This window comes from Platalea leucorodia (genome assembly GCF_965183815.1).
Source record: "Platalea leucorodia genome assembly, chromosome: 6".
Lineage (NCBI taxonomy): Eukaryota > Metazoa > Chordata > Aves > Pelecaniformes > Threskiornithidae > Platalea > Platalea leucorodia.
The window spans coordinates 17987235-18012571 of record NC_138828.1 but is presented as its reverse complement, the minus strand read 5'-3'; the positions used below and the strand labels follow the sequence as shown (position 1 = coordinate 18012571).

At 36.8% G+C, this 25337-nt stretch overlaps 1 protein-coding gene across 1 annotated transcript in view; it reads left to right on the top strand.

Moving 5' to 3' along the window:
• LRBA (LPS responsive beige-like anchor protein) overlaps nucleotides 1–25337 on the top strand; it is a 416862-nt gene that overhangs the window by 309697 nt on the left and 81828 nt on the right. Inside the window, exon 46 of the mRNA XM_082315661.1 lies at nucleotides 8029–8181. Within this exon, the coding sequence (XP_082171787.1) occupies nucleotides 8029–8181 (153 nt within the window). The remainder of the gene's footprint in view (nucleotides 1–8028; nucleotides 8182–25337) is intronic.

The window sequence follows — 25337 nt, the reverse complement described above, 5'->3', positions numbered from 1 at the left end:
TTTAACAAGATTTGTTGAGCTTTGGTGCCATGATTTCTTAATTAGACAGTGGTATTAAAGTGTAGCTAATGCATCTGATTAACATTATTGAAATATTTAAAATTAAAGGAATAGTTGCAGTAAAGTAAAAGCAAAATTATATAATTTAATGCGTTGATCTCATCGGACAGATGCTCTGATAATTATATAATGTGCCCATGTACCTCAGTCCTTTACTATTTCTTAACTTTTCTTCCTTTCCAGTACATATTTTGAGTGAAATGGCAACTTTCAAAGCTTACACAATTAAATGCTGTCCAGGCGAAATTTTTCAGTTGTGAGTTCTTAAAGGCCTATGCAAAATATTTATTTAAAAAAAAAAAAAAAAATCCATTGACTTCTGGTAAAGAAATGATACAGAAATCCAGTCATAATATGTCCTGTAATCGCATGTCTTTTTCACATACTTTTATGTGAAAGAAGCACATCCAGGGAAGCTTTTGAGTACCCACAGGAATTACTGGGTCCTCTTTTTCTAGAGTGCTAAACCTGCTCCTGCCTGTGGGTCCTGAGGTATTTTATTCAAACAAGCACAAACACTGTGCAGAAAATCTTTGTTATGGTAGACAAGTTAGATCTGTAACCAAATATAAATAGAATATATCGCAAAATTAAAATACTGGTAGTGTTACCTGTAGTCATAGATATTGCTTCATTTCTGTGACTGTTGTGTGGATTACTAAGTCATTATTGGGTCACATGTATTCAATGTGGATTTTTCTATTCAGCGTGGATTTTTTCTTTCAAGCATGAGATTCTTGAAGTCTTCAAGAAGACTTGAGGATCTGGACTCCATCATTGAACTTTATGGGCAATAAACATGACGGTGGGCATTGGGAAAATTCTGTACCTAATAATACATCAGGTTTGGTATGTTTGGAAAAGGTCATTAATAGTTGTAACGTTCTATAAAGGAAAAAAAAAACGTTCTCTGCAAGTATTAGAACAGATGATGCTTTGTCTCCTGTGGATTTGCTTCTTGCAACTGATTGACTCGTTTGTCAAAAAAGCTGCAAGGCTCAAATTAAGAGTTTCTCAGTGATGGGACATTTGTTATGGTGCCCGCTCTGTGTAGCTTCTGTGCAGACTACTAAAATGGGAACTTGTGCTGCACTTGCTGGGACGCTCAAGACACACATATAATGGCTCTACTCGCCTGCTTATTGTTTTTTAAACTTGTAGGGACTTAGTTGTCTTTATAACCTGCTGTAAAATTTGGCTAAAATTGACCAGAAAACTTAAAATGTTTTTGGAGGAAATGGAGGTTGCTGTAGATAGGCCAACGAGCACATGCAAGCTGCAGGATTGAATACTACTGTTTGAAAGGCAATATGTTTAAACCTTTTAAACCTTGGTACTAGAGGCAAGAAACTCTAGAGTTCCAAGCTGCTGGAACATTCAGAAACTGGAGGATGACAAATTTCATGGCTTTCTTTAAAATATATATTAAAAACAAAGTTGAAGCTCTGCAAAATGGCAACTCATGCTTATTGAAACAGGCTGCCTAACATAAGCATGCCTAAGACACCCTGTAACCTGATAAGCTTTTCTACATATGCTTTGCGTTGTTTTATACTTCTCCATCTAATACACAGAAGTTTCAAAATTTACAAGGAATAAAGTTGCTGCCAGACTGGCAACATTACCTGTCTATAGGAGAAATTTCATGTCATATTAGTACCAAGGTCAAAGATGTCCAAGAGCAATGACTAGCAAAATTCAGAAGCAGGTACATAGTAATTCAGATTTTTAACTGTAAACTGTATGTCTGGTGCAGCAAAACTTTTAACGTATTTAGGATGCAGATCTTTGGTTTTCATGAAAGATTTGTTTTTCTGTAAAATTGTGCCAAGATCCACAAGAGCAAAAATACTTCTCTGAGTTTAAAAAAAAAAAAAAAATAAAAAAAAAATCTAAATTTAGTCAGACCTGTGTATGGTAATCTGTGGGAACTGCAGTAGTTAAAAATCCATATTTGTATTGAAAATGAAAAAAATACTTTCAAGATCTGCTCCAAACTTTTTGTGGAGCTGTTGAAATAATAAACTTCAAGTAAGTTATGGACAAATTTGCTAAAGTCCAAAGGAGAATGACCAGAGATCTAGAAAATGAGACCAGTCATATAAAGTTGAAGGTCTGAGGTTGTTTACGTTGGAGAAAAGAGGAACAAAGACACAAATGTAAAGTGTTTTGGCAGTGGTAGTTGTAATGCTTTTACCCTGCTGGCAGGCACAGTGCACTTCATTTCATGCAATCATAGAACAGCCCAGGCTGAAGGGACCTTGAAAGATCATCTGGGCCCACTTTTCATGGGAAAGGGAGCCTAGATGAGATTATCTAGCACCTTCTCCAAGCCCATCTTGAAAACCTCCAGTGATGGGGACTCTACCACGTCCCTGGGGAGGTTGTTCCAGTGAACAATAATTCTCACTGTAAAGAATTTCTTTATATTGAGATGAATTCTGCTGTATGCTTCCCATTCCAGTGTGTCGCCACGCCAGCCTTGGTGCTGGTTTGCATGCTGTCTGTCCTTAGTGCAGGAGGGGAATAGTCGTCAGAAAGCGCTGGTGGGAGTGGATCTCGCTGTCCCTGAGGTAAAAGCTGCTCCTACGCATTGATACGTGTAAAAAGGGGCAACTGCTGCTTGTATTCAGTCTGAATAGGACAAGAAACGGGCTCCAGCTGCCGCAAAAGCAGACTAGATGTTAGGAAGACCTAGTGGTGTGAACAGATGAACACTAGAAATTCGTAGGATCCCCATCATTGAAAATTTTAAAAGAAGAAGGCAGGGAAACATCTTTCAAGAATACCTGATTATAATTGTCTGTGAATGGAAAGGTGAACAAGGTGACCCTTCAAGGTTTCATCTAGACCTTTTTATGATTCAATACAGTCCTTTTCACCCCCAGTTAATTTAAAAAAATGGAGGAAAGGAATGTAGTTATATATATAGCTGTTTCCCTCTTTCTCTGTCAAATTAACCTGAACTACATATTACATAGTGTATAGATATGTCAATAAATACCATTGCATACTTTTACATATATCTTCAGTACAAAGTAAAATAATTTTGTGTATATATAATCCATGTATTGACTAAAAGGATTTAAAGTGCCTTACAGATGCATTTTTTAATGCTATAAAGTATTGACTTAATCAAATCTACTTATTGATCAATAATGAATCGACTACTAATTGTGATTTTAATGTATTTCATTAATCTACTAAACAAACATCTGGATTTTTTATGATTTTCTTTGCTTAATTGTAAATTACTGAAGATTTTAACATTTTTCTTAAATAGGAAATATTTGAAATATAATCTCTTAGAACTTTAACAAGATGATTAGACATTGACAAAATTAATTTCTTCAGTAATTCAATTTAGAATTATAATGGAAACCTGCTGAAGTATTTTCCTTACAAGTTGGGAGAATTTCAGGCAATGTCTTGAGGCAATTTCTTAGTTCTGCAAGAAATAACACACATATAGCAGATGGAGGGAAACTCATGGGTACTTAGAAATTATACTTTCCCACAGTCATGAAAATGACTACATTGAAGTGTGATGAAAAAATGAAATTTGAATTAATTTAATATGTTAGTATATATTTTTGAATGCCATTTAAGTCCCCTAACAGAGGAAATAAAGTGTGGCAATATAAATAAAATCCTAGACTTCTAATATGCATTTTTATTATTCTGTTTGACAGGTTATATATAGGCTTAATATTGCTTAATGTGATTGTCAAATAATTTAGTTTGAAAATCTGGTATCTTATAAATGTTTTAATATGTTTAGGGAATCTGTGTCACTGTTTCTAGACACCTTTGCAGATCATATAACTCTGCTTCAAAATGCATCTGTCTATTATTTTCTAAAGAAAAGAAAAGAATAAAATAAGATTTCATTACATTAAAGAAACAAAGTATCTTGTATAGACTTTTTATGCGTGGTGGCAAACAGGAAAATAAATTACCAGTGATAAACTGGCATTCTGTTGATATTACTTGAAGTTTCCTTAGGAATCATTGTTTCCATGTGGGCAATTTTTGTTAGAGAAAAATTGTATTTTAATTAGATGCAGAATTTTATAAGCATTTTAATAAGAATCCTGATATGGCACATTTTATCTTTAATTTTTTTTTTAAATATATACCACTATAAATACTGTGCGTTAGATTCATGTTGATCTTCATCCTGAGCTCCTTCATCAGTTGTAATGAAATCAAAAACATGGCAGAAGGAGGGAAGTATTGCTTATCATAAGGATGTCTGTCTCTACCCTATAGAGCTGGTGAATTCCAACAGAGGAATTCCTGAAACTAATTTTCAACACAGTTGTGCTAAAGCAAGAGCTTCAACAAATCATACAGATGTTTTCATTTTTCCGTGAAATCATATAAACAAAAGAAATGTGGGACAATTTTACCGTTTCTGTACATGTGCTGAGTGCACAAAATTTCAGAAGGGATTCAGTAGAATTAGAAAAAGTATGAAGGCAACAAAACTGGTTAGTCAGAAGGGAGGACCTCCAGAGGGAATGAATCTAAATTGACTAGAATCTTTTAGCTTGCAAAAAGAGACCACTGAGGAAGAATGTGATGATATAGGTCTACAGTATCCAGAAGGACATATAGAAGAGTAAATAAGGAATTAATATTTACTGTTTTTCACAACCTGGGTACTAGAACCATCCACTGGAACTGTTAGGAAGCAGTTTTAGAATAGCCAAAGGAAAAACCTTTGTAGACGAAACTGCAGTGTAGAACCCATGATTAATGATTTTAAAAATCAGAAGCACGGATTAGTTCAAAACCATTTAACTGTAGGAAGCTGACAGAATATCTGTGGAATCACTGTATTTGCCCTGTGTTAGTCTTCCAGTCCCTGTCACTGTTCCAGGTGAGATACTAAATGATCCTTTGGTCTGCCCCTCGTGGCCGGTCCTGCATCTTCATGTGGTATGTGTGTGAAACCACAAGTAGCTCCTTTCTCCCCGCCTCAAAAGACAAGCAAAAAGTGCATTAGTTAATCTTTGTAACGTTCTCAGCTGTCCAGAAAGTTCCATTGTTAATGGAGTTACACACGAGTCAGCATCTGCTGTCTTCATGTCCATCTATGCACGTGATGTGAATATTTTAAGAAAAAGGGAGAAGATCCCACAAGCAGAGTTGAGAAGGACTGTTAAGGACCATGTATTACCAAATACATGAATAATATTCGTAACTTGTTAAAAATTAAATATTTTATTATCAGGTTTATTCGATGGATTTAGGAAAAAGTGTTGGCCTTGAACTAATGTTGTCATTTTCACCTGTATAAAGCCACTGAAAACTGGCGCTAAATACTACTCCGTTAGAATGGCCCAGTGTACCTGTTTGCACTCCCTTCTCCCATGGGTAAATACTAGCCCATGGTCAAGATACGAAAATCAGATAATAAAGAAGCTCCTTTTGTAAAAATGTATCGTTATGGTGACAGTGAAAAACTTCCTGAAAACTCATTTCTGGAGTAATGAAATAACATTTTATGAAAAAGCTTCTAATAGTCAAACTAACAGAAGTTACTGATAATATTTAAGTTTCCAGGCAGCATATTGTTTCTGTGTAATCTAATGAAAACAATGTGTGTTCTAGAAAGCCAAATGTTTTCTGATCTTGAAAGAAACTTATGAATAGCTGTACAGAGATAGATACATATATATATATATATATATATATATATATAAAAACATCAGTAACATATGTAATGAGCTTATGTTTTAAGTATTCAGATCATGGTGTGGTTTCATATTTGTGGTGCATGCTGCTATCGAATTAGTAGTCCAGTGTCTCCGCTTTTTCTTTGTTAGTTTCTGTCTGCGGTGATAAAAACTACAGAAACTTCAGTGTTAGAGTACTTTCTTTTTTACAAACGTTTATCCTTGCTACATTCTTGTTCTTTTACTTATCCAATTAAATAGTTTCAAATCTCTCTTTATCAAGTACTTGTCAAGCATTTGGTACAGAAGCATGCTTTTACCCTGCCTAGTTAATTAAGGTGACTGTAAACAAAAAGATGTACAATTCAAAGCCAAGCAGTGTTTCACACAAGGATGGAGGTGATAATCGCTTAATTCCTGCTTGATCTTTCCTGTCTTTGCCCTGGCTACTTCAGAGTGACCTTGGCCGCAATCTGATGACCTCCCTATTGCACTCAGCCATTTGGAAAGCTGCTCATGCCATAGCTGGCCCTGAGGGGCTATCTGGGAGACCACTGATCCATTGACCCATGTCAAGACTGGGTTTCAGATCTGATCTACTGAGCTTCTGACGTAGCTACACACTACACCCACTGTTGACAAAGCCAGTGGGGCAGTCTGATTTTTTTTCTGCTTCTTAAGTGGCATGCAGTTTGCACTTGCTGTATGGAAGACCAATTTTACACCAGTCATTTGCTATGAAATACACTTCCTGAAGCAATTACACGTATTGATCCTTTCTTTACAAAGGAAGTAAATTCTCTAATTCAGTGGCTCAATTTTTCTAAATCCATCAAATTGCCAGGTTTATTGGGTGTATTGAAGTCTCAACATCAAGTTCCACAAAAAAAAAGTACCTTTAAAATATATTAAGGGCAGAAATATATATGTTATGTCCTAATAGGCTTTTTCTAGTAAGTGTTATGCCAGGACTTTGCAGACATTTATAAAAGCGTGTAAGTAAGGTTCTAATCACGTTATCTTAGATGTGTTTATGTATATCCTAGTGCATATTTTACAAAATAAATGACAGCTTCTGAAGTTGCACGTCTGCTTGCAAAACAGGGAAACGCTCCACTTACCCAGGAGAAAATCCTTATGGTTTTGAGTTTCATTTTGCTTCCTAGCATGTTGTGTTCAATTCTGCACTAGAATGTACCATTTTCTGCTTAAAAAAATTCTTTGTTTAGCCATTAGTATTACTTTGTTTTTTCTCATAAGACTTGGAAATTACAACGCCTTTGCTGTATGTGCTTGCGTTTTTTTTGCCTGTGTTTAGCGTAGCAGGCTCTGCCTGCAGAAGTGCCAGGGCAGGCCAGCCATGGAGGTGTTAAATGCTGCGTTCCAGTCCTGTTCAGCACAGGCCTATAGAGCCTACTTGCTTCAAGCGGTGGTGATCCTGACAAGGAATTTAATGCATACACAGACCTTGTAACCATGTGAAATTCCGTCCTGTTTTTCTCGTGTGTGTGTGTGTGTGTGTGTGTGTGTGAAATTATGCATGATTCTTCCCTGTAATTATAGACTGGACACATAAATGAGTTAACGACCTTTCCATGAAAGACAAATATTGACTTGATTCAGCTTTGACCGTGTGGTTTTTTTCTGAACATGTGGTGTAACTTCAGGTATTTTAGAATTTACAAAAAAATTATTTCCGGGCGTTGAATGGTCTTGGATAACAGCCTAAACATTAAGTTTTTAGACCCTTTATGTTAGAGAGAATAAGAATATAACTGGGTTTTACACCTTTGTAATTAATATATACGGCGCTACTTTCACCTAAACTATAGGCTGCCATTTGTGCATTAGCACTTTAAAATGTGGATTGTATTAAAATGTGAAAGAAGCCGTTTTGCCCAACTTCTTAACATCCTTGGTTGTCTGTTGCTTTCCACTAAATATTATTTGTACCATGTGATGTTCATTACTTCAGTTTCATAAGCTTCTCTGTGCATAATATGCAATCAAAACCAATGTTCTGACTTTTTCGTTTTATAGCCTGTTGTGTCTTAGTTCTTTGTCGCGTTAAAAGCATGATAAGGATTTATCATACCTAAAGGTTTAAAGTTTGGAAAGTATGGAAGAGGGGATTTCCCCCTTCTAGGAGGGGAGGGGGATGTCTGTGGGAGGATTTTGTATATTCTCTTTGCCTAATGCCATTCTAATGATTATTTTTTTAATGTGACAAAGTGCATCCTCTGACAGAATTTATAACATGGCATTGTTTTTCATTTATCTACAGGAATTGATTCCTGAATTCTATTACCTCCCAGAGATATTTGTCAACAGCAACAATTACAATCTGGGAGTGATGGATGATGGAACAGTTGTGTCTGATGTTGAACTTCCACCATGGGCCAAAACCCCAGAAGAATTTGTTCGCATAAACAGACTGGTAAGATGGCTATCTTCTATTGTCTGTCAAGTAACATTTGTCTTGCAAGATTCTTCTGGAATAGTTTGGATCTTTGCTTGCAATATATAGCTGTTTATAATTTATGTAGGACTAGGGCTTAAATAATCTGAAGAAATGTTAGATTTACAAGTTTAGGAAGAAAAAAGGCATATGGTATTGCTTATTCTTTAGAATTGCTCAAAAAAGTTTGAGTGTGGTCTAAATACACAGGAGATCTTATCCCAATGGTATGTCAGGTCTTGTGGTTCTAAAGAGCTAATAAAATAATCTCTCTACAGAAGACTTGATAAAGCTTGCTTAATCATAGAAATATTTGTCACTTTTAATACTTAAATGTAATTTTAGGGTTTTTTAATTTTAGTATCCATTTAACTCCAAAGATCAGTGAATGCCTCAGGAAAGAAGGTTGCATTTGAAATCTTCTGCCACCTCTTCCATTTCCTCCATTAAACCGATATTTTTCAGAGCAGTTTTTACAAGAAAATAACACTGAATTTTCCTTTGCCTACTTCATTCCTCAAACCTGTATTACTCTTCTCTTCCCTGTTTTGGAAAATCCTGTTGTTAGCACTGCCTGTCTTCACTGTGCCCTCCGGGCAGTGTAGTGAATTACAGAATAGCTGTTACAGTGTTATCGTTGGTGTTTCAGCACATTCTCAAAGCTATTACATTCGGCTCTTCTCAAAAGGAAAGGATTCTGCATCAGTGGCACTCTAAAGTAAATAAGTTAGAGAAGCTTTTTTTAATGAATCTTGAAAAATGAGGCTGCAGTTTTCATGTGGTAGTCAGCTAACTGGGAAATACTGAATTAAGGCATGGAAACTCTCAAAAACTTTTCAGGTACCAGGCTTCGGCGTGATAACATCCTGATATTCCTAAGTTAGAAAATGGGAATTGAAAAAGTTCTGTTGTTGGCAGAACATCAGACCTCATATTCATAAAATTGCACAATGGTCACAGCAGAAGAAATCTGTGATTTATGAGTCATCAGAATGCTTTACACTGCACTTGTACCGGTGACATGATACCATGGTCTTCAGAAATGTTATTTGGCCTAGATTTCTGCAGGCGGTTGTAGGGTGCACCATAATAATCACAAATTATGTTAGGTGAGTTTAGTGGTTTGCTTCGTATAGAATTATGTGCAAATTTTATTTTAACGAGGTATGAAATATACTAACATTTAGCAGGACTACTTGGCAAACCATATTCAAATGCAACTTTTGATCTTACAGTTGTGCTGATAGGTAATAGGTTAGGGAGGTAGCCTGACACCTTTTTGAGCTTGGCGTGCGTTGCTGATTCAGGATAACCCGAGAAAAGAAAAGCTGTGTTCTTAAGCAGACTTGTCAAAGGCAGCCTGTGGCCTTGATCTCTCACAACTGTGGTATTTTAGCTTTTGCATAAAATATAGTTCTCATTCTATTAATTACAGATCTGGCTTTCCCCACGGTGAAGTTATTCTCCATCTCCTGCTTCCTCCTCTTCTAAGATTTTAGCTCTTAATTTTCTTTTCCTCATTTCTAGCCTTGGTGCCAGGTTTTTCTCACCCTCACCTCTCCGTGTGCTCTGACCTACCCTTCCCTCATCCTTCCATCATTTCCCAAAGCCTCTGCTACTAGTGTCTGCCTTTCTTGCAGCTCTCTTTGATATCTCTCACTTGTGCTGTATTCTCAGGATGAAGTGCTTCATCAGCAGAAAGCAGCTGCTTTTCCGTTATTGCTGTTAAACTCTTGGGCACAAAATGTAAAATCCCTTTAAAGTCTTCTCTTAGAGAGTAATGATCTCAATCCATATTCCAAATGTATTTTTTTCTTTTTATGTACAATCTACAATAAGTACATCTTTATTTTGTTAAATCATGAAAAAAAGCAGTTTCAGAACATTCTAGAATGAGGGAAGCGCTTGTTACGTACCCCAAATTTTCATTTCAAGAAAAAGTAATCTGAAAACAGCAGTATGTTAACTTTTGTATATTTGAACGATGAAGATTAAAATTACTTTGTAATTTCCTTAATTTCACTCAGCATGTCTTATGAAACTGAAATATCATATTTATTATCTAAATATCATTAACGTTTCCTTCTTATATACTTTTGTCCCCCCAAGTAATTATTCATTAGTGATTGTGACTTTTGAAACTATTTTAATCAAAAAGACTTTGCTAGTAATGTGCTTTACTTCATAACTACTGCTGTGAAAGTAGACCTTGCGGTACCACTTGTCAAATGGCGTATTGAAAGAATGTGCAAAAGTTGCCATAAATTAGACTTTTTCAAAACAAAGAACTTTTACAGGAACATGCAATTTTCAAGTATCGCATAACTGGACAGAACAGAAATTTTTTTAAGGCTTAAGTTAATTACAAAAGTAAGAAATAATTTACCAAGTGACGGTATATTAAAGTGTGTCAGACGTCATCCCTTTTGGTGACACTGTAGGTCCCTGATACTGTTGCTGCAATTCAGGTATCAAGTTTTGGTCAGCCTGGCATCATTAAATTTAAACCTCTGTGCCAGTGAATTGTGTTAACTGCTTCTGTGTGATGTGGTTAACCTTCTCGTGGTGGTGGTGGCCCTGTTAGTGCTGGTATGGATGATGCCTTCTGCAATCTGCTGGTTTTGCAGTGGAATAAAACTGAGAAAATTACATGCAAATATTAAGTTGCTTTTTCGTGTTAACACTCAGTGGATTGGATACCATCAGCATCAAATCACCATCGTTTTATTTTTAAGTGGAATAGGTGTGTTTCGGAAGAATGCTTAAAGCTCAGTTCCTCACAAATACTATATAAAAAAGCTTGCTGCAATGTGGCATGGGCTGATTCATTCAGGCAATACATCCTTACTGCTTCCTGGTTCACACAAAATAGTGATTACAGTATTTTAAGTGCTCATTTTGTAAGCTATCACACTCAGATATTTTTTCCCTTTGCATTTCAGTTTACTTCTTTAAGTCCACGGATCTTATACAATGATTGGAGCTCATGAAATGCATACTACTTTGATCTGTGACCTTTTTGTGGTGCTAATCGGGTTCCTGATATCATTATACCTTGCTCATTAATCATATTTCCTGCAGCCCGTCAGCCAGCCAGACAGCCCAAGCCCCTGTTTGCAGCCTTGTGTTGGCAGGTTTCTGCTTTTCCAGATTATTACAGTGTGATACTTTGGCTTCTCATAACCAGACCCACATCAAGCTGTGTGCTACAATTAAAGTCAGATGGTCCTCAGGTTGAACAGGGATATACTGTTGCAGCTGTCTGTCTTTCTGGAACAGACCAGCACGGGGAACAGATGATATGTAGGACAGTGCATAATAACAGCTTGTACAGTACTGGGTCAATAGCAGGGGTTCAGAACATTAATTGACGGGCTCATAGCTGATTTAAAACTGATTCCCAACCTATTTTTAATTCTATAAAGTATGTATTTTAATTGAAATAGATCGTTGCGTGTCTTCTGTGTTTGCTTTGAGAGAAAAAGCAGAATGGTCTATAATTAAAACTGGGTTTTGATTGATGGAATGTCATGATGAGCGAAACGATAGCATCAGGATGTCATTCTAAGCAATACAAAGACGCGTAAAAGGCATGTATTGCTTCTGCATATAGCTGGTACTTTGTATTAGTTTGTGATAGCACAAATCAATGTGGGAGGGAGCTAGGATATTTTTCTCTGAGAAAGTCTACAGTTTGATGGAAAAGCTTTTACCATTCTGAAACCTTATTAGATACCTCTAAAGCTCTGTATTATATTTAATGCCATAAAATAACTGCTAAGATATCAAAAAATATTTTTCAGTTTACACAGATGCAGTTGACAGTAATTGTATTATTGTGTAATTCCATTGTTTTTTATAGATATACGTAATAAGAATTATAGTATTAGCTTGATAAAAGTTAAAAAATCACAAACTTTTAGATGAGATAAAATTATAATTCCTCCCCTCTGCAAAACAGAAAGCTTCCAAATACAACATACTGTTGCATCCTCACTTTATTATTTCAAAGTGAGTTCTGATATCTTTAGGGCATTAGTATGTGAGCAAAGGGGAGAATGCTGACTTGATCTGATACCTAATAAAAAGAAAATACCTAACAACAACTTTTTGGTTCTCCCATGCTTCTGGGAGACCTATAGGAAAAAAAAAAAGGGAAGTAAACTGGGAAGGGAAGAGGATACAGAGATAGATGTTCAGATGTTGTTTGGATGCAGAAATCCTAAACAAAAACTATAGCAGTAGTTGATAACATCATTTTTCAGACACTGAAAGAGACATAACCTTTTAAACTTCGATTTTTCTGGGGTCTCTTGTTGGCTTCACAGTCTTAGTTATGTTGGAGTTAGTGATAATTACCCTATTAAAGCTGATAGAAATTTTAAATGCCCTTCTTACCATGCACGACAAAGTAGACATTCACAAAGACCAGGTGCAACCCAAGGAAAAGTCGCATACTTCCTATTGATAGTTAGGAATAGCTAAAAATCCTAATAAGGCGGCTCTGTTTGTTCTACATAGTAAAGTGGTCCATTTTGTCCTGTCATCGAAGGTTAGATGTCCGAATAGGTAAGAATTAATTTAAAACTATTAATCAACCAATAATAACTAAATTTCACACAGCTTTGATGAGCCTCAGCTTTTTGAGAATTAGATTGCTTCAATGATAATAAAGTTGTTGAGGTCTGTCAAGACAGCTTTCCACAATATATCTCAATTTAAGTACTTTAGTGCTTTATTGCAGAGTTAGTCCTTTAATGATTACTGGTTTATCCATTTGGTTCAGTGCTGGGAAAATGCAAGACAGATTAGAAAAGTGATGAGATTACTGTGCTGGATTGAAAGTTTTGAAACCCAATTTTCAAATAATTGAAAACGCAGTGATTGGAAGCTAGGACGCTTTCTGAAACAAATGAAATACTTAAATATATAAAGGTACTATAAACAAAATTTATCCTGGTGTGATAAGTAAAATGGAGAGGAAGGGTAGGCCAGCCATTCACTCTAATGCAGATTTTAGTGGAGCAAAATGAATCAGTATTAAGAACCACCAGTTGGTAAGAAAGATCTACAGTGAGAATTAGAGGATCATTATCAGTCGATATGGTGCATTACTTTTTAGCACAGGCTACTGCACCTTACACCAGAAAACACTGAAAAAGTAACATTCCCTGCCAACTAACACACCAACAATACTCAGAACTGCAGTTTTTGTGAGTCTTCACTCTCTCCTATCCATGGAAAGTGAACAGATGAAGAAAACAAAAGTTGGTTTCAAGAACATTATGCTACTTTCAATCTATTAAAACTATTGCTATTAGGCAAATAAAGATATTGAAGCAGCAGTGAAGGCAGTGCCTGTAACTTGGAATGTACTGGATTTTTTGTATTATCTTGGAAAAATCTCTCCGTGGTATTTTTCCTGGTTTCACAGCTGTGTATTTACAAAGGTGTTAGAGCAAGTGCTGTAGAACATCATGTGGATATGAACTGTATATTTCTACTAATAGATTGCTAGATTATTAGTCATATATTGCTGGTAATAGCTTACTTGTTCAATATGTTAAAAGCATTAGAGAGCAGGAAAAAGGCTAAACGGAAAACCGGGTTAACTAGCAACGTCAGAGTTGTTATCTGTGCAGCACCTACTTTGAAATTCTAGTTTAAGCAGGATTGGATGTAGTCTTAAAAAGCTAGAATGCAGATTGGTCTGTGTACACATAGGCATAGCCGCCTGAACATGAGCCAGCAGTGTGCTCAGGTGGCCAAGAGGGCCAATGGCATCCTGGCCTGTATCAAGAATAGTGTGGCCAGCAGGACCAGGGAGGTGATGGTGCCCCTGTACTCGGCACTGGTGAGGCCGCACCTCGAGTGCTGTGTTCAGTTTTGGGCCCCTCCCTACAAGAAGGACATGGAGGTGCTGGAGCGTGTCCAGAGAAGGGCAACGAAGCTGGTGAAGGGTCTGGAGCACAAGTCTTAGGAGGAGTCGCTGGGGGAGCTGGGGTTGTTTAGCCTGGGGAAGAGGAGGCTGAGGGGAGACCTTATTGCTCTGTACAACTACCTGAAAGGAGGTGGTAGCGAGGTGGGGGTTGGTCTCTTTTCCCAAGTAACAAGTGATAGGATGAGAGGAAACGGCCTCAAGCTGCGCCAGGGGAGGTTTAGGTTGGATGTTAGGAAAAACTTCTTAACCGAAAGGGTGGTCAAGCATTGGACCAGGCTGCCCAGGGAAGTGGTTGAGTCTCTATCCCTGGAGGTATTTAAAAGATGGATAGACGTGGTGCTCGAGGACATGGTATAGTGATGGACTTCGCAGTGCTAGGTTAACGGTTGGACTCGATGATCTTAAGGGTCTTTTCCAACCTTGACGATTCTATGATTCTATGATTCTACACTGCGTGATGAAGATGCTTCTGGCAATCTGAGCTGATCTGAAATGTTTACAGAATTTGAGTGTAGAGTAGAGAAGGAAAGTCATAGCTCTGTGAACTCTTCACTCAACTCAGGCTCTTCTACGTGGTTCTGTTGGCATGTTAGGTATCTGTTCATCTAGAAGAGAGGTGATGGATCATGGTGAAAAAGGAGAAGAGTTTTGATACCAGTTCTTTCAAACTCTCTACTTTATGAAATATATATGCAATTGAAGCGTTACTTCCATTTATATTTCTGATGTTTGGTGATTTCTTGTGGCTTTTCTTTGGAAATTATAATCTATATACAATATAAGATTTGTACAATATCCTCTGAAAGGAGGATATCTATTAACTCTACAAGCATTTTAATCTGTAGAAAAAATCACTTTCATAAATTTATAACAGAAAAAGTAGGTTGGAAAGTAATCTGTAACTTTGCTTTTCCTGGCAAAACTTGTATTTCTATGCCACATGTATGTCATGCATTTAAAACAGGTGTATGTTTAAACCTAACTGCTGCTGATGCATCTTAAAACACTACACTGCATTCATTTTATGTTGCTTTCAAGCTGTGGTTATGGAAAAATGTTTGTGCAGGAGGTAAGGTTATCAGGTATCAGGCAACATAAACATTTCCATTCATAGAAGTCTCAGAAACTTAACAGTCTAATCCAGAAAGTTGTCAGGAATATTATTCCCCAGCAAAGTTTGGTGTGAAGGGTCCAGCCTGCTAGCGTATAGGTCTTCGTGTATTTAGAAGTTTGATGTTGTTTAACACATAATTTTTTCCCTCATCTGTGAAAGCAGGGAAGTCCTGGGAAGCACAGGGGCTGCCTGTACTTAACAGGCAGAGGAGCACAGAAAGTCTCTTAAACAGTTGAAGAGATGAAGGATGGTGTGTAAATTTAAGCAGTGCTTCCATGACTGCAGTGTGCAGTTCTAGTGATTGTCTGGTTTTCCCTTTCAATTTGTCCATGTAGAATACCAACACTGGCTTAAAGTTTTGCACCTGAGCTAAGTGGTGTGTTGGTATAATTGTGTTACTCTACCACTTACACTCATTTCCTACCAACTCAGCCACATGTGTAACAATTTCATCATCTGTGTTTGTCACTGCAGGATTTTTTGCACAGTTAGAATTACTTCCTAAAAGTTAGAACCTGTGTTGTCTTTCACACAGAAATACTTGTGCGCAGGCTAGAATCAAGAAATACTGGATAACCGTAAGCAGTCTTTTGATTTACTTATATCAGGTGCAGATCTGATTATTACCATAGAAAGGGAGGGGAATCAGACCTTCATTACATATTGTTAAGCACCTTATTCAGATCTCATAGGAAGATAGGTCTAGAATAACATTAGTAATGCCAGCATAACCGCACTTAGGTGAAATCAGTGCAAGTGAAAACCTAATCTGTGGGTATTCTAGAGGGAAAATGAAACGATCATTCAATATAAGACATTTTTGAAAAGTAGGGAAGAAATATTTCTAAAGAAATGTGATATATGGCCTATTAGAAAAGATTCTGAAAATCTGGGAATAAACAAAAGTAGACTAATTTTTCTGTGTGTACAATTGACTCTGTGTGTATAAGAATAACTTATTTTTATTGAAGTGCCATCTAAGAAATATGGCCAGAAATTGACATTTATTTAAATCCAATTCTGTTGGAATATTGGTTTTACTAATTTTCAGGAAAGAATTTTTATTGATTTAATTTGTAGAGGAGACTACTATACGAAGAAAGTCAAATATATTCAAGAATATGAGGGAGGTAATGGAAAGTGAACTCGAGCCATGCTTTTGAATAGAACTTGTCTTAAGAATGCTGAAAGCATTCAGTTTTGGTTTCATAACACATCAAAATATGCTAATATCGGAAGATGGGGTTTGGGTAATATATATGATGGAATGCATTGGAGAGGTGCATCTGTAGGACAAAGTTAATATATAGTAAAAAGCAAAAATGTGATGATGTAAAGAAACTTTTTTTTTTTGCCTTTTCAATGAGAACAGTAACCTAGGTAGTGTTTCATCATTTGTTAGCCAAAAGCATTGATCTTATTTGTATCCAATCCAGATATGTAAATAGGAAGGGAAAGCAGAGTTTGTAAAATCTATTCTTTCCATAATAATGCCTTCATTACATCTTGTTTGCGATTCCTACCATCTCTTTAAACTCTGCATACAAGTTACTTTATTGAAATTACAACTAAGCTCTGGACTTCAAGACTGTAAGCAGAGTAAAATAATAACGATAACAACAACAACAACAATAATAAGAAGCAGCATAAGTCCACACGTGCTTGCATTTAAATATTTTCTGAAAGTGTGATAGATGCCAGTCTTCCTGAATAAAGAAAGCTTAATGGAATCATGGAACGTGATTTCCTGGGCAGTCTGTCTGTGTTTGCTACGGTGGAAAAAAAAATTACAGAAGCTGGGATGAAAATTTGCCAATCTTCATCATTGAAAAAATCCAAGGTATTAAATAATTCTAGCATAGTTCTCTCATATTTAAAAAAACCCCAACCTATCACATTCTAAAAATGGTTTAAATTGCTTGCTAATCATTTATGATGCTACACAGTTATCTGTAATGCATCTAAGTGAAGTCTGAGACTAAACAAGGTGAGCAAGAGAAAAACTAAAAAGTAGAGCACAAATATTTTTAAAAAGAGCAAAATGAAACAAAAAAGAGGTTAGGTAGTAAAAAAAGCCAGAACGGATGTAGAAGAGTCAAAAGGAAACAAAGCCCAAACTAAAACTATGAACATTCAAGAGGGTGATGAGAGATGCAGATTTTCTAATAGGGTAAGAGAATTTATCATAACCAAGATAAATAGTAAAACATGGAGCAGAATGATATGCAGCTGGGAAAGATTATAAAAAGCCAAACAATAACCCAGTTTGAGCATATACAGTTTAAAAAAAATAAAGGAAAACTAAGGTAGGTAAATTTGCTTTTATCCAAAAAAGTTGATTGGAAGCAATCTAGACAAATTTCCTTTCAGCTCTTTTGTTGTTTGATGTTGTAGAACTGGTGTTTGAAAGCGAGTCCATGGAGGACATTAAAGTTATTACTGTGTGAAATGAAGTGGGAAAGAATTGTGCTGGAGCCATTGCCCCATTTAACAGGTGTTCGCTAAATCTGTCTGTCTTCTGTTCGTCTGTTCTCCGAATGCTGTGCCTGGGCACTCCCTGTAAACGGTGTTCAGAGGGACACTGTTGAAAATGTAGTAAGAATTTTGTTTAAGATGGAAAAATTGCATCACATGCTCGGTATAGGTAAGGGAGAGAAAAAATTTGAAAGCGATGGCAGTTTCTTACTCGATTTACTAAGAGCTACAGTCTGTGATTGGAAGTTGCTTTGCAAAGAAATAACGCAACTTGTTCCTCCTGTAAGGTGAACTAATGACGGTCAGGACTTCCAGACAACAGAATGTACTGGTGAGAGACCTGGTAGGATCTGGTGGTGCTGGATTTGTTTTAGTGTTGTCTAAAGTTTATTTATAGATCATATGTGAAAATATGCTGCTAAATTTGAATTTGATGGGTAGTTTGTTCTAAAGAGAGTATTTGTAATATAGTCAGAATGTAAAGAAGTTTCCATCCTAAGTGTTGGAAAAGAAAGTGAGATTTTGATAACATTTGCATATGTGAAGCTGTGGAGAAATAAACTGAGAATTTGTGGTCTTCAGCTGAAGTAGGGGAGGGGCTGAGAAAACACGGCCATCTGTGCCCTGCATGGGAGGATACAAAAAAAGTCAGCTGAGGCTTTGCTTTCAGTGCTTTTCCCTGGCAAGACTCCACTTTTTGAAAGCCTGGGATGAGGAACAGTAATGTTGCTAAAACCATCTGGGCTACAGAGAAAGCTTGTGACAATGATACGGAGGTAGGAAAGACTCTCGTATGAGGAAAGAGTTTCTTCTTCCTAGAAGAGAGGAGAATAAGAAAGAGCATAAATAAAAGCTTACAGTAGAATGAATAGTACTGAGAAGATGCATCAGGAAATGGCATTCTCTGTTTCATAATATAAGGATGTAAAGGTTGTTCATGAAATGAAAAATTAAAATTTGCTACGAGGTAATATTTTTTCAAAGAGTGTGTAATTAGACTCGGGAACATTAAGAGTAACAACAGGAACCAGAAAGGGACTGTGGACGTTTATACAAATAAAAAGATATCTAGTTTGTTAGGCAGTACAAAGCATTTAATATGAAATACAAGGTCTTACATTCAGTGGTTAAGACAAGCTCTAGAGGAATATGTGAAAGTTTCTTGAGAGAAACAGTACCCCACTCTTCTTGCTCTAATAAATAGAAGTCTCTTGGCCATATCAAATTAATGATGCTTTAGTCCTGTACAACAGATTTTCTGGCTTTATAGAAAGGAAAATCTGAAGACGTAGTTCCAAAACCTAGGGGACTTGCAGGGATGTAGCTAAGGGAAGTCCTCCATCCTCTTCTTTCTATCCCTCACCACATTTCCTCATCTGTGTCTTTGTTCAGGAACAAATGTTTGTGAGGCTGTACTTTAAACTGGATCACTGAAATAGTATGAAAAAGCCTTGTTTCTAACCTAGGTTATTATTTTAGTGACTTGATTTACAATATTGCTCTACCGGTGGTGGCATTGGCACAAATAATGGCAGAGTTAGCTGCAATGCAGTGCAAGTACAAACATTTCAGAGCGGAAACTTCTTAAACCCTTTTCTCTGTCGAAGTTGGTATCTCATTAAACCGCAGCCAGCAGCGTGGCCTTGTAGAGCTAGACAAGCTCTAGTTAGCTGTGTTTCTGATATTAGTTTAGCTGCAGCAGCACAGCGCTCTGCAGGGAGTATCGTACTGCTGCCTGAGGAAGTGTAGCGTCAGGCTCCTGGCGATTATGCGCTTTTGCAAAAGCAGTGGGCGGAAACTGATGGAAAAGGTTGCTGCACCCTAGCCCATCTGCTCAGCATCAACCTCCTGCTAGATGTTCCCTCACATCTGCCAGTTGTTACCCTTTAATTGGAAGTTCAGGTGTAGCCCTTTTGGTTTAAAGAGAGGCCAAACTATAGCCCATCAGTCAAGTAGGAGAATGCATTTAGCAAAATAAATGCAGGCTTTTGACAATCAAGGTCATGCTCACGTGAGTAATAAATGTACTGGGCACTCGCTTCCTTCGGTCAGATGGTTGGTCCACCCTTAAATAATCAAGGACTGTGAATTCCTGTTCCAGTTCCTCTTTTTGAAGGAATTCAAGCAAACCCAAATGTCTTGGGTTGTAATTTTTACTCTCAATCTTTATTAGTTAAAAGGGTGCACATGCTAGCTGCAAGGTAGCCCTTTAAGTACTTACTTGCTGATCTATTGAACTGCACTAGTAAAATTTGTGAGGTATATAGTCAACTGCAGAACCAAATCCAATACAAGACCAGTTCTAATTTCCTTATTTCATTCTCTAATAGCTACAAATACTGCATACTGTGCAATTTAAACCAATATAATTGTTCCGCTTTTGAGGCATCTAAGTTCCCTCTGAAGTAGAGGTCCGCTAGTAACAACGTGAGAGCTAGAATTTCTCATGCTTGTGCTCACCTGACTCTTTCCAGGTTAGTTTAACTAGTTAAAAAATGTTTTAGCTGTCTAGCTTGGTTCAGTTTGACTGAAATATGTTAGGGAGTCCTCATGTGCCTGCATCTGTAGCGGATCTGAGGCATAGTAGCTTTTGGCAGAGGGGAGCTTTAATGAGCAGCAGAGGGCAGGTATATCGTCCATTAATGTAGCTGCTTTGTAGGAGGATATTGGACAGTATGTCTATAGAAAGATAAGGTTTAGGTGACTCAAAGAAGGCTCTACAACCAAGCTAGCCTGGCTTATGTATTTTTGGAAGTAATTTTCTTTTCTCTATCTTAAATACTGAAGTTTCAAAATGAATCTCCAACATATTAATTATATGAAATCTGTCCCTCAGCATTTTTTTTTTCCTTTTCATTCTGAAGTTTTATTTCCTCTTTGGATTTTATTTAGGTAGACTAATATTGTTAATAAAAAGCAACAGCTTGTAAAGCAAGATTAACGATGTTAATAATAGCAAAAGTATAATTGACATTCAAATAGGTCATAAGCAGACAAAATTCTGCATAGATAAAGTCAAATAATATATAATCTTGTGAGGTTCTTTATGTTTGCCTTTGTCCAAATGGGTAGGGTTTCTCTAAGCCACAGCTTAAGAAGAAATTTTGGATCTGATCCAAGTTAGTTGTTAGTGAGAGTTGAACTGGGCTCATAAAAACATGAAAGGTTCAGCAGCATGCAAGTAGTTTAGAGGAAGTTGATTAAAAATATTAGAAAACTCAAGTGGTTTTAGTTTTGCAATGTGCAGAACGAAAGTAATGTTGGATGTTTCATTTATAATGTCTTTACTTTTAAGTAATAAAAAAATACAACATTCTGCATTGTTTAAAGGGAAAAAAACGCAACAAAACAAAACTTGTGTAATTGTTTTGGGGATGTTCCAAACAGCATACCTAGAATAAAATAGTGTAAAGTATCCTGTTTCTAAAAATCTCTGAAAAAAATATTACAAGTGTATGCAGAAGAGTCTGTAAGGGCAGTGAAGCCTCCTAATTGTTACTGACATTATCTCTTGCCATCTGCTTTCTGAGGCAGAATAAGAACTTTGTAATGAGGATTAGGAATGGAAGCTGGTGAGAGCATGCTCCAAGAGTTGCTGGAGTGTTCTCTGCTTTCATGATAAATCAGAGAATAACTTTTTTTGCAATAGGTTTTTAATATATTTTGCCTAAACTAACAGAAATAAACTAAGAATTAAATTTTGCTGCATATTCTGATAGGGCTATTTTATTTATCATCAGTTAATTTCTTAAACCTTTCTTTAGGATACTAAAAGCACATGAACTAGCCGTACTGCAGTGCACTTGGATGTCTCCGCTGTCAATATCCTCCCTTCAGACTGATGCAAGCACATCATGCAGGCACACCCTTGGGCTGTGTGTACACCAGAATGAAGCTATGATTAAAAGCCATTCCAAAGCTTCATACAAACATTGCTCACATCCCGAGCTTTTTTTAAGCCTAGTTTTACTGCTCGTGTGGACAGATCCGAGCCATTCTCAGATTTTTAGCAGATTGTGTTCCTCTCTGGCTTTACACGTGTTTATTGAACTCTGTCCCAGTTGCAGTTTGCCCTGTATGCATTAGTCGTTTAGAATAAGTTTAGAAGAGAGCAATATTCAGATTAATTCTTTCAGGTTTGGATGTTTCTCTCCCAAATATAGCGAGATGATCCTATTTTATTGTTGTAACCGTGGGTGACCATTTAATGGAAAATTTTGCTTTGCATTGAGATTCCTCCCATGGGACATGTCATCTAACATGATTATGACCCATTTATAGGCCCTTGTACCCAAGGTGTAAGCAGTGTGCTGACTTTTGTTGTTTTAGCTACCACTTTGATATTGTGGTTATGTAGAAGACTGCCGTGAGCTGGGCTGTGCACTAGAAATGAGGCAATTCCATGTACTCTGGGGTCAATTTTATTTTTGGCTAGCTCAACACAGCCATGTTAGCTCAATTTTCTATTTGATACTATAAATCCTGCTGATTTTGATTTGATGTATACACCTTTCTGCTGCAGCATATATAAACATTATCCTCAGTTTGGTTGAGCTGGTGATGGGCAGGCATGCTGGCGGATCAGATAAAACTGCCTGGCAAGCTGGGTCTCGCCATGGTCTGCCAGATGGCCATCTCTGTTATATGTCAGTTTTCTCACTTCGCTAACAAGAGTAAGTCCCAATGCAGGAGGAAGGTAAGGAATGTATTTCATTGATATTCCCTGAAGAGAGCCACGAGGTTTCCTAGGGATGGATGCTTTTTTCTTAATCACACATCTTTGACTGAAAGATTCCCCTTTTTCTTGCTCATTCTATCATGAGGTTTAGGATGTTATGAGAAGCAAGAGAATAAGTAAGGAAAAAAAACAACTAAAGCAGTCTCCAGAATTTATGTTTGCCAGGGGCTAGTTATGAACTGCAATAAAATACTACATATCGGGGTTTTCAAGTCCAAAGATCGCTTTCTGCAAAGAGGCTAGAGAAGGTGGTGGCACATGAATAGTGAAAGAGGAGCTTAGTGACAGAAAGCTGTGATATAGGCAGAGAAGCAGAGAATTTCACAAGAAACTAATGAGAAACTACACTGAGGTATCAAAAGAGTGGCCAGATCTGTTCAGTTCTTCTGGGGCTTTTTGTGTTACTATATGTAAATACAAAAACGACAGGGATGTGGGGGGGGATTGATGAATGAAGACAGCTTTAAAGTCTCCAGTGATTACATGGAGATCCTAATTCAGGAACCTAAAATGAAATGTATTTGATATCTTCCTGAAATCTTAGGTTCATATATTAGGTATGGAGTTTGTAGGGAGATCTGGTGTCAGCTAGAAGATTAACACAACTCCTTTGGTCTCCACAAAGGACTCATTCCTGAAGTATCTTCTTTTAAAAAACGTGCAATTTTTGTAACAAATAAGTATGGGAAATGTAAATGCTGCTATTAATTTTAACAAGTAAATTTTGGACATAAAACGTGTCATGATGGCATAAAAAGCTGGGATTTTATTCTCTGTAAAAACCTTTATGTAATCTTACCAAACAGAATGACTGTTGCAGCCTCTTACATGCTCTACATGATGTGAAAACACTAGAAGTGATAAACATGTAGTCTTACATAGATAAAAAAGTAAAGCCACCCAGCCAAAATGTAGAACTTAATTTGTGGATCCCATGTAGTGTGATTATACCAGTAATACCTTCTGAATGCATTTACTACTAAGAAGAATGTAGCCTCTTTTTTCATGGTCCTTTAAAATTCTATTTTGGATTTGAAATGGTAGGATCTGTGAAATTAAAATTCTTCTTGTCGGAAGATGGTTGTATTTCTGCAATACTTTCATGTAAAATCATAGTGGACTTCATTAACAGAAAATGTGACTGAAAGACATGGCATTTTTAATCTGGTGTTTGAGAACAGAACTGCCCCTTTCACTTATCTGATCACTTCATGCATGTTAGCTTTCTAGCTTTCAAGCAGTGGGGTGTAAGCAAATTTCAGGAATTTTTAATGTTCTTGGAGTAGGCTGTACATTTGTGACCCAAGGATTAGTAGATAGAGGGTAATACCTCTTAATTTGGGGTCATGAATGCTTAGTGGTCATGTGCTGACCTGACAGTCATTACATGTCTGAATCCACATCATTCAGTTGTTCGCTTTGGTAGCTGAAGGGCCTTTCCACAAAGCTAGCAATAGGAGAACATTAAGAAAGTGTATTTTGGTTGTGAATTCTTTCAGAATGATGATTCTACACCACCTACCGCTTTGTGTTTTTTAATGAGTTTGGGAATCAACTGCAGATTGCATAGAGACATGCTCATACACTATGTTCTACAACTAAAGGGGTCCTTTTTTGCTCTTCATAGGGTTTATGGAATAAATTCATGGACTTAAAGTCCTTGAAAAACAAAAATGAAACTATGCCTGTATCCCATGGATACATTTCCCTTTAGCTTATGCTTTAACACGTAGTTTCTAACTAAATGATCACATGTTGTTTTTCTGCTGGCTGTATTCGGTCTACAAGATGAACAGGGCTCATGTAATAAGTTACTCAGTGTTTTTTGTTTCTCCATGCTGCTACATTTATATAGCTGCAAATCCTATTTATTGCACACTGTTTGAACCCTATTCTGAGAACAGCATCCTACGTGGCCTTTTCTTTAATATTGACTCTCTAGTATCTGAATCATCCACAAAACATTAATAAGTTTACCTTTACATGACCTTCATGTGATGAGGAAATTGTATTATTTCTATTTTATAAATGCAGAGGAGGCTAAAGATGATGATCTATCATCCCTACTAATTATGGGCGTCTATTTTGAAAGTATTAGGAGGTGACATTTTTCAGAGTATTACGCATTCTGTAAATTCTGAAAGAAAAGACAAACTGTTGTTTTTAATTTGGGTCAGTTCTCATTCGCTTTGCCGTTCAGCCCAACAAATAGTTGTGTTTGTGTAACTGGATATCAAGAATGAGTGGCTAGAAATAATGTGACAGGGCAGAAACCGCTTAAGTCAGTATTGCAGCTGAAACCTCAACAAATCTCACCTTTACCCTGAAATACGGTGAAAATAATCATGGAACGAATCACAGTTTGAGAAGCCTTTGTATCAAATTAGATACCCCCAAAAATACAGATTGACTAATGAGTACTTGTAAAAAGACTGGTATAGTTAACTTAGAATTAGATGACAGTCCTATAGCAGGGATGAAATCCAGCTTTCTGGGAAAAGTTGAGTTTAACGCAGAAGTCTTTTCTTTTTTAATTGTCTTGTAAAATAACATAACCACTTTCTTTGTGGAAAAGGAGCCGTGAAACTCTTTTCTGTTGTTTTATGGGGTCCCAATGTGCAAAGGACTGAAGGGCTCTGATATAGACCTTACCAGTCTTTCCATGACACAAATAAATGGACTCTGGATTTTCAATATTATTTACGTTTTGCTTACATGAAGATACCGATTTGTTTATCTATGTCTAGTATGATTATTTGGCATTCCATGAACTGATAGGGAAAGGGAAGATTGCTCTGAAGGCCAATGTGCTAACAAAGTGCATTGCCAAAAACTTGACAAAGATACTGTATTTCTGGGGATTTTAA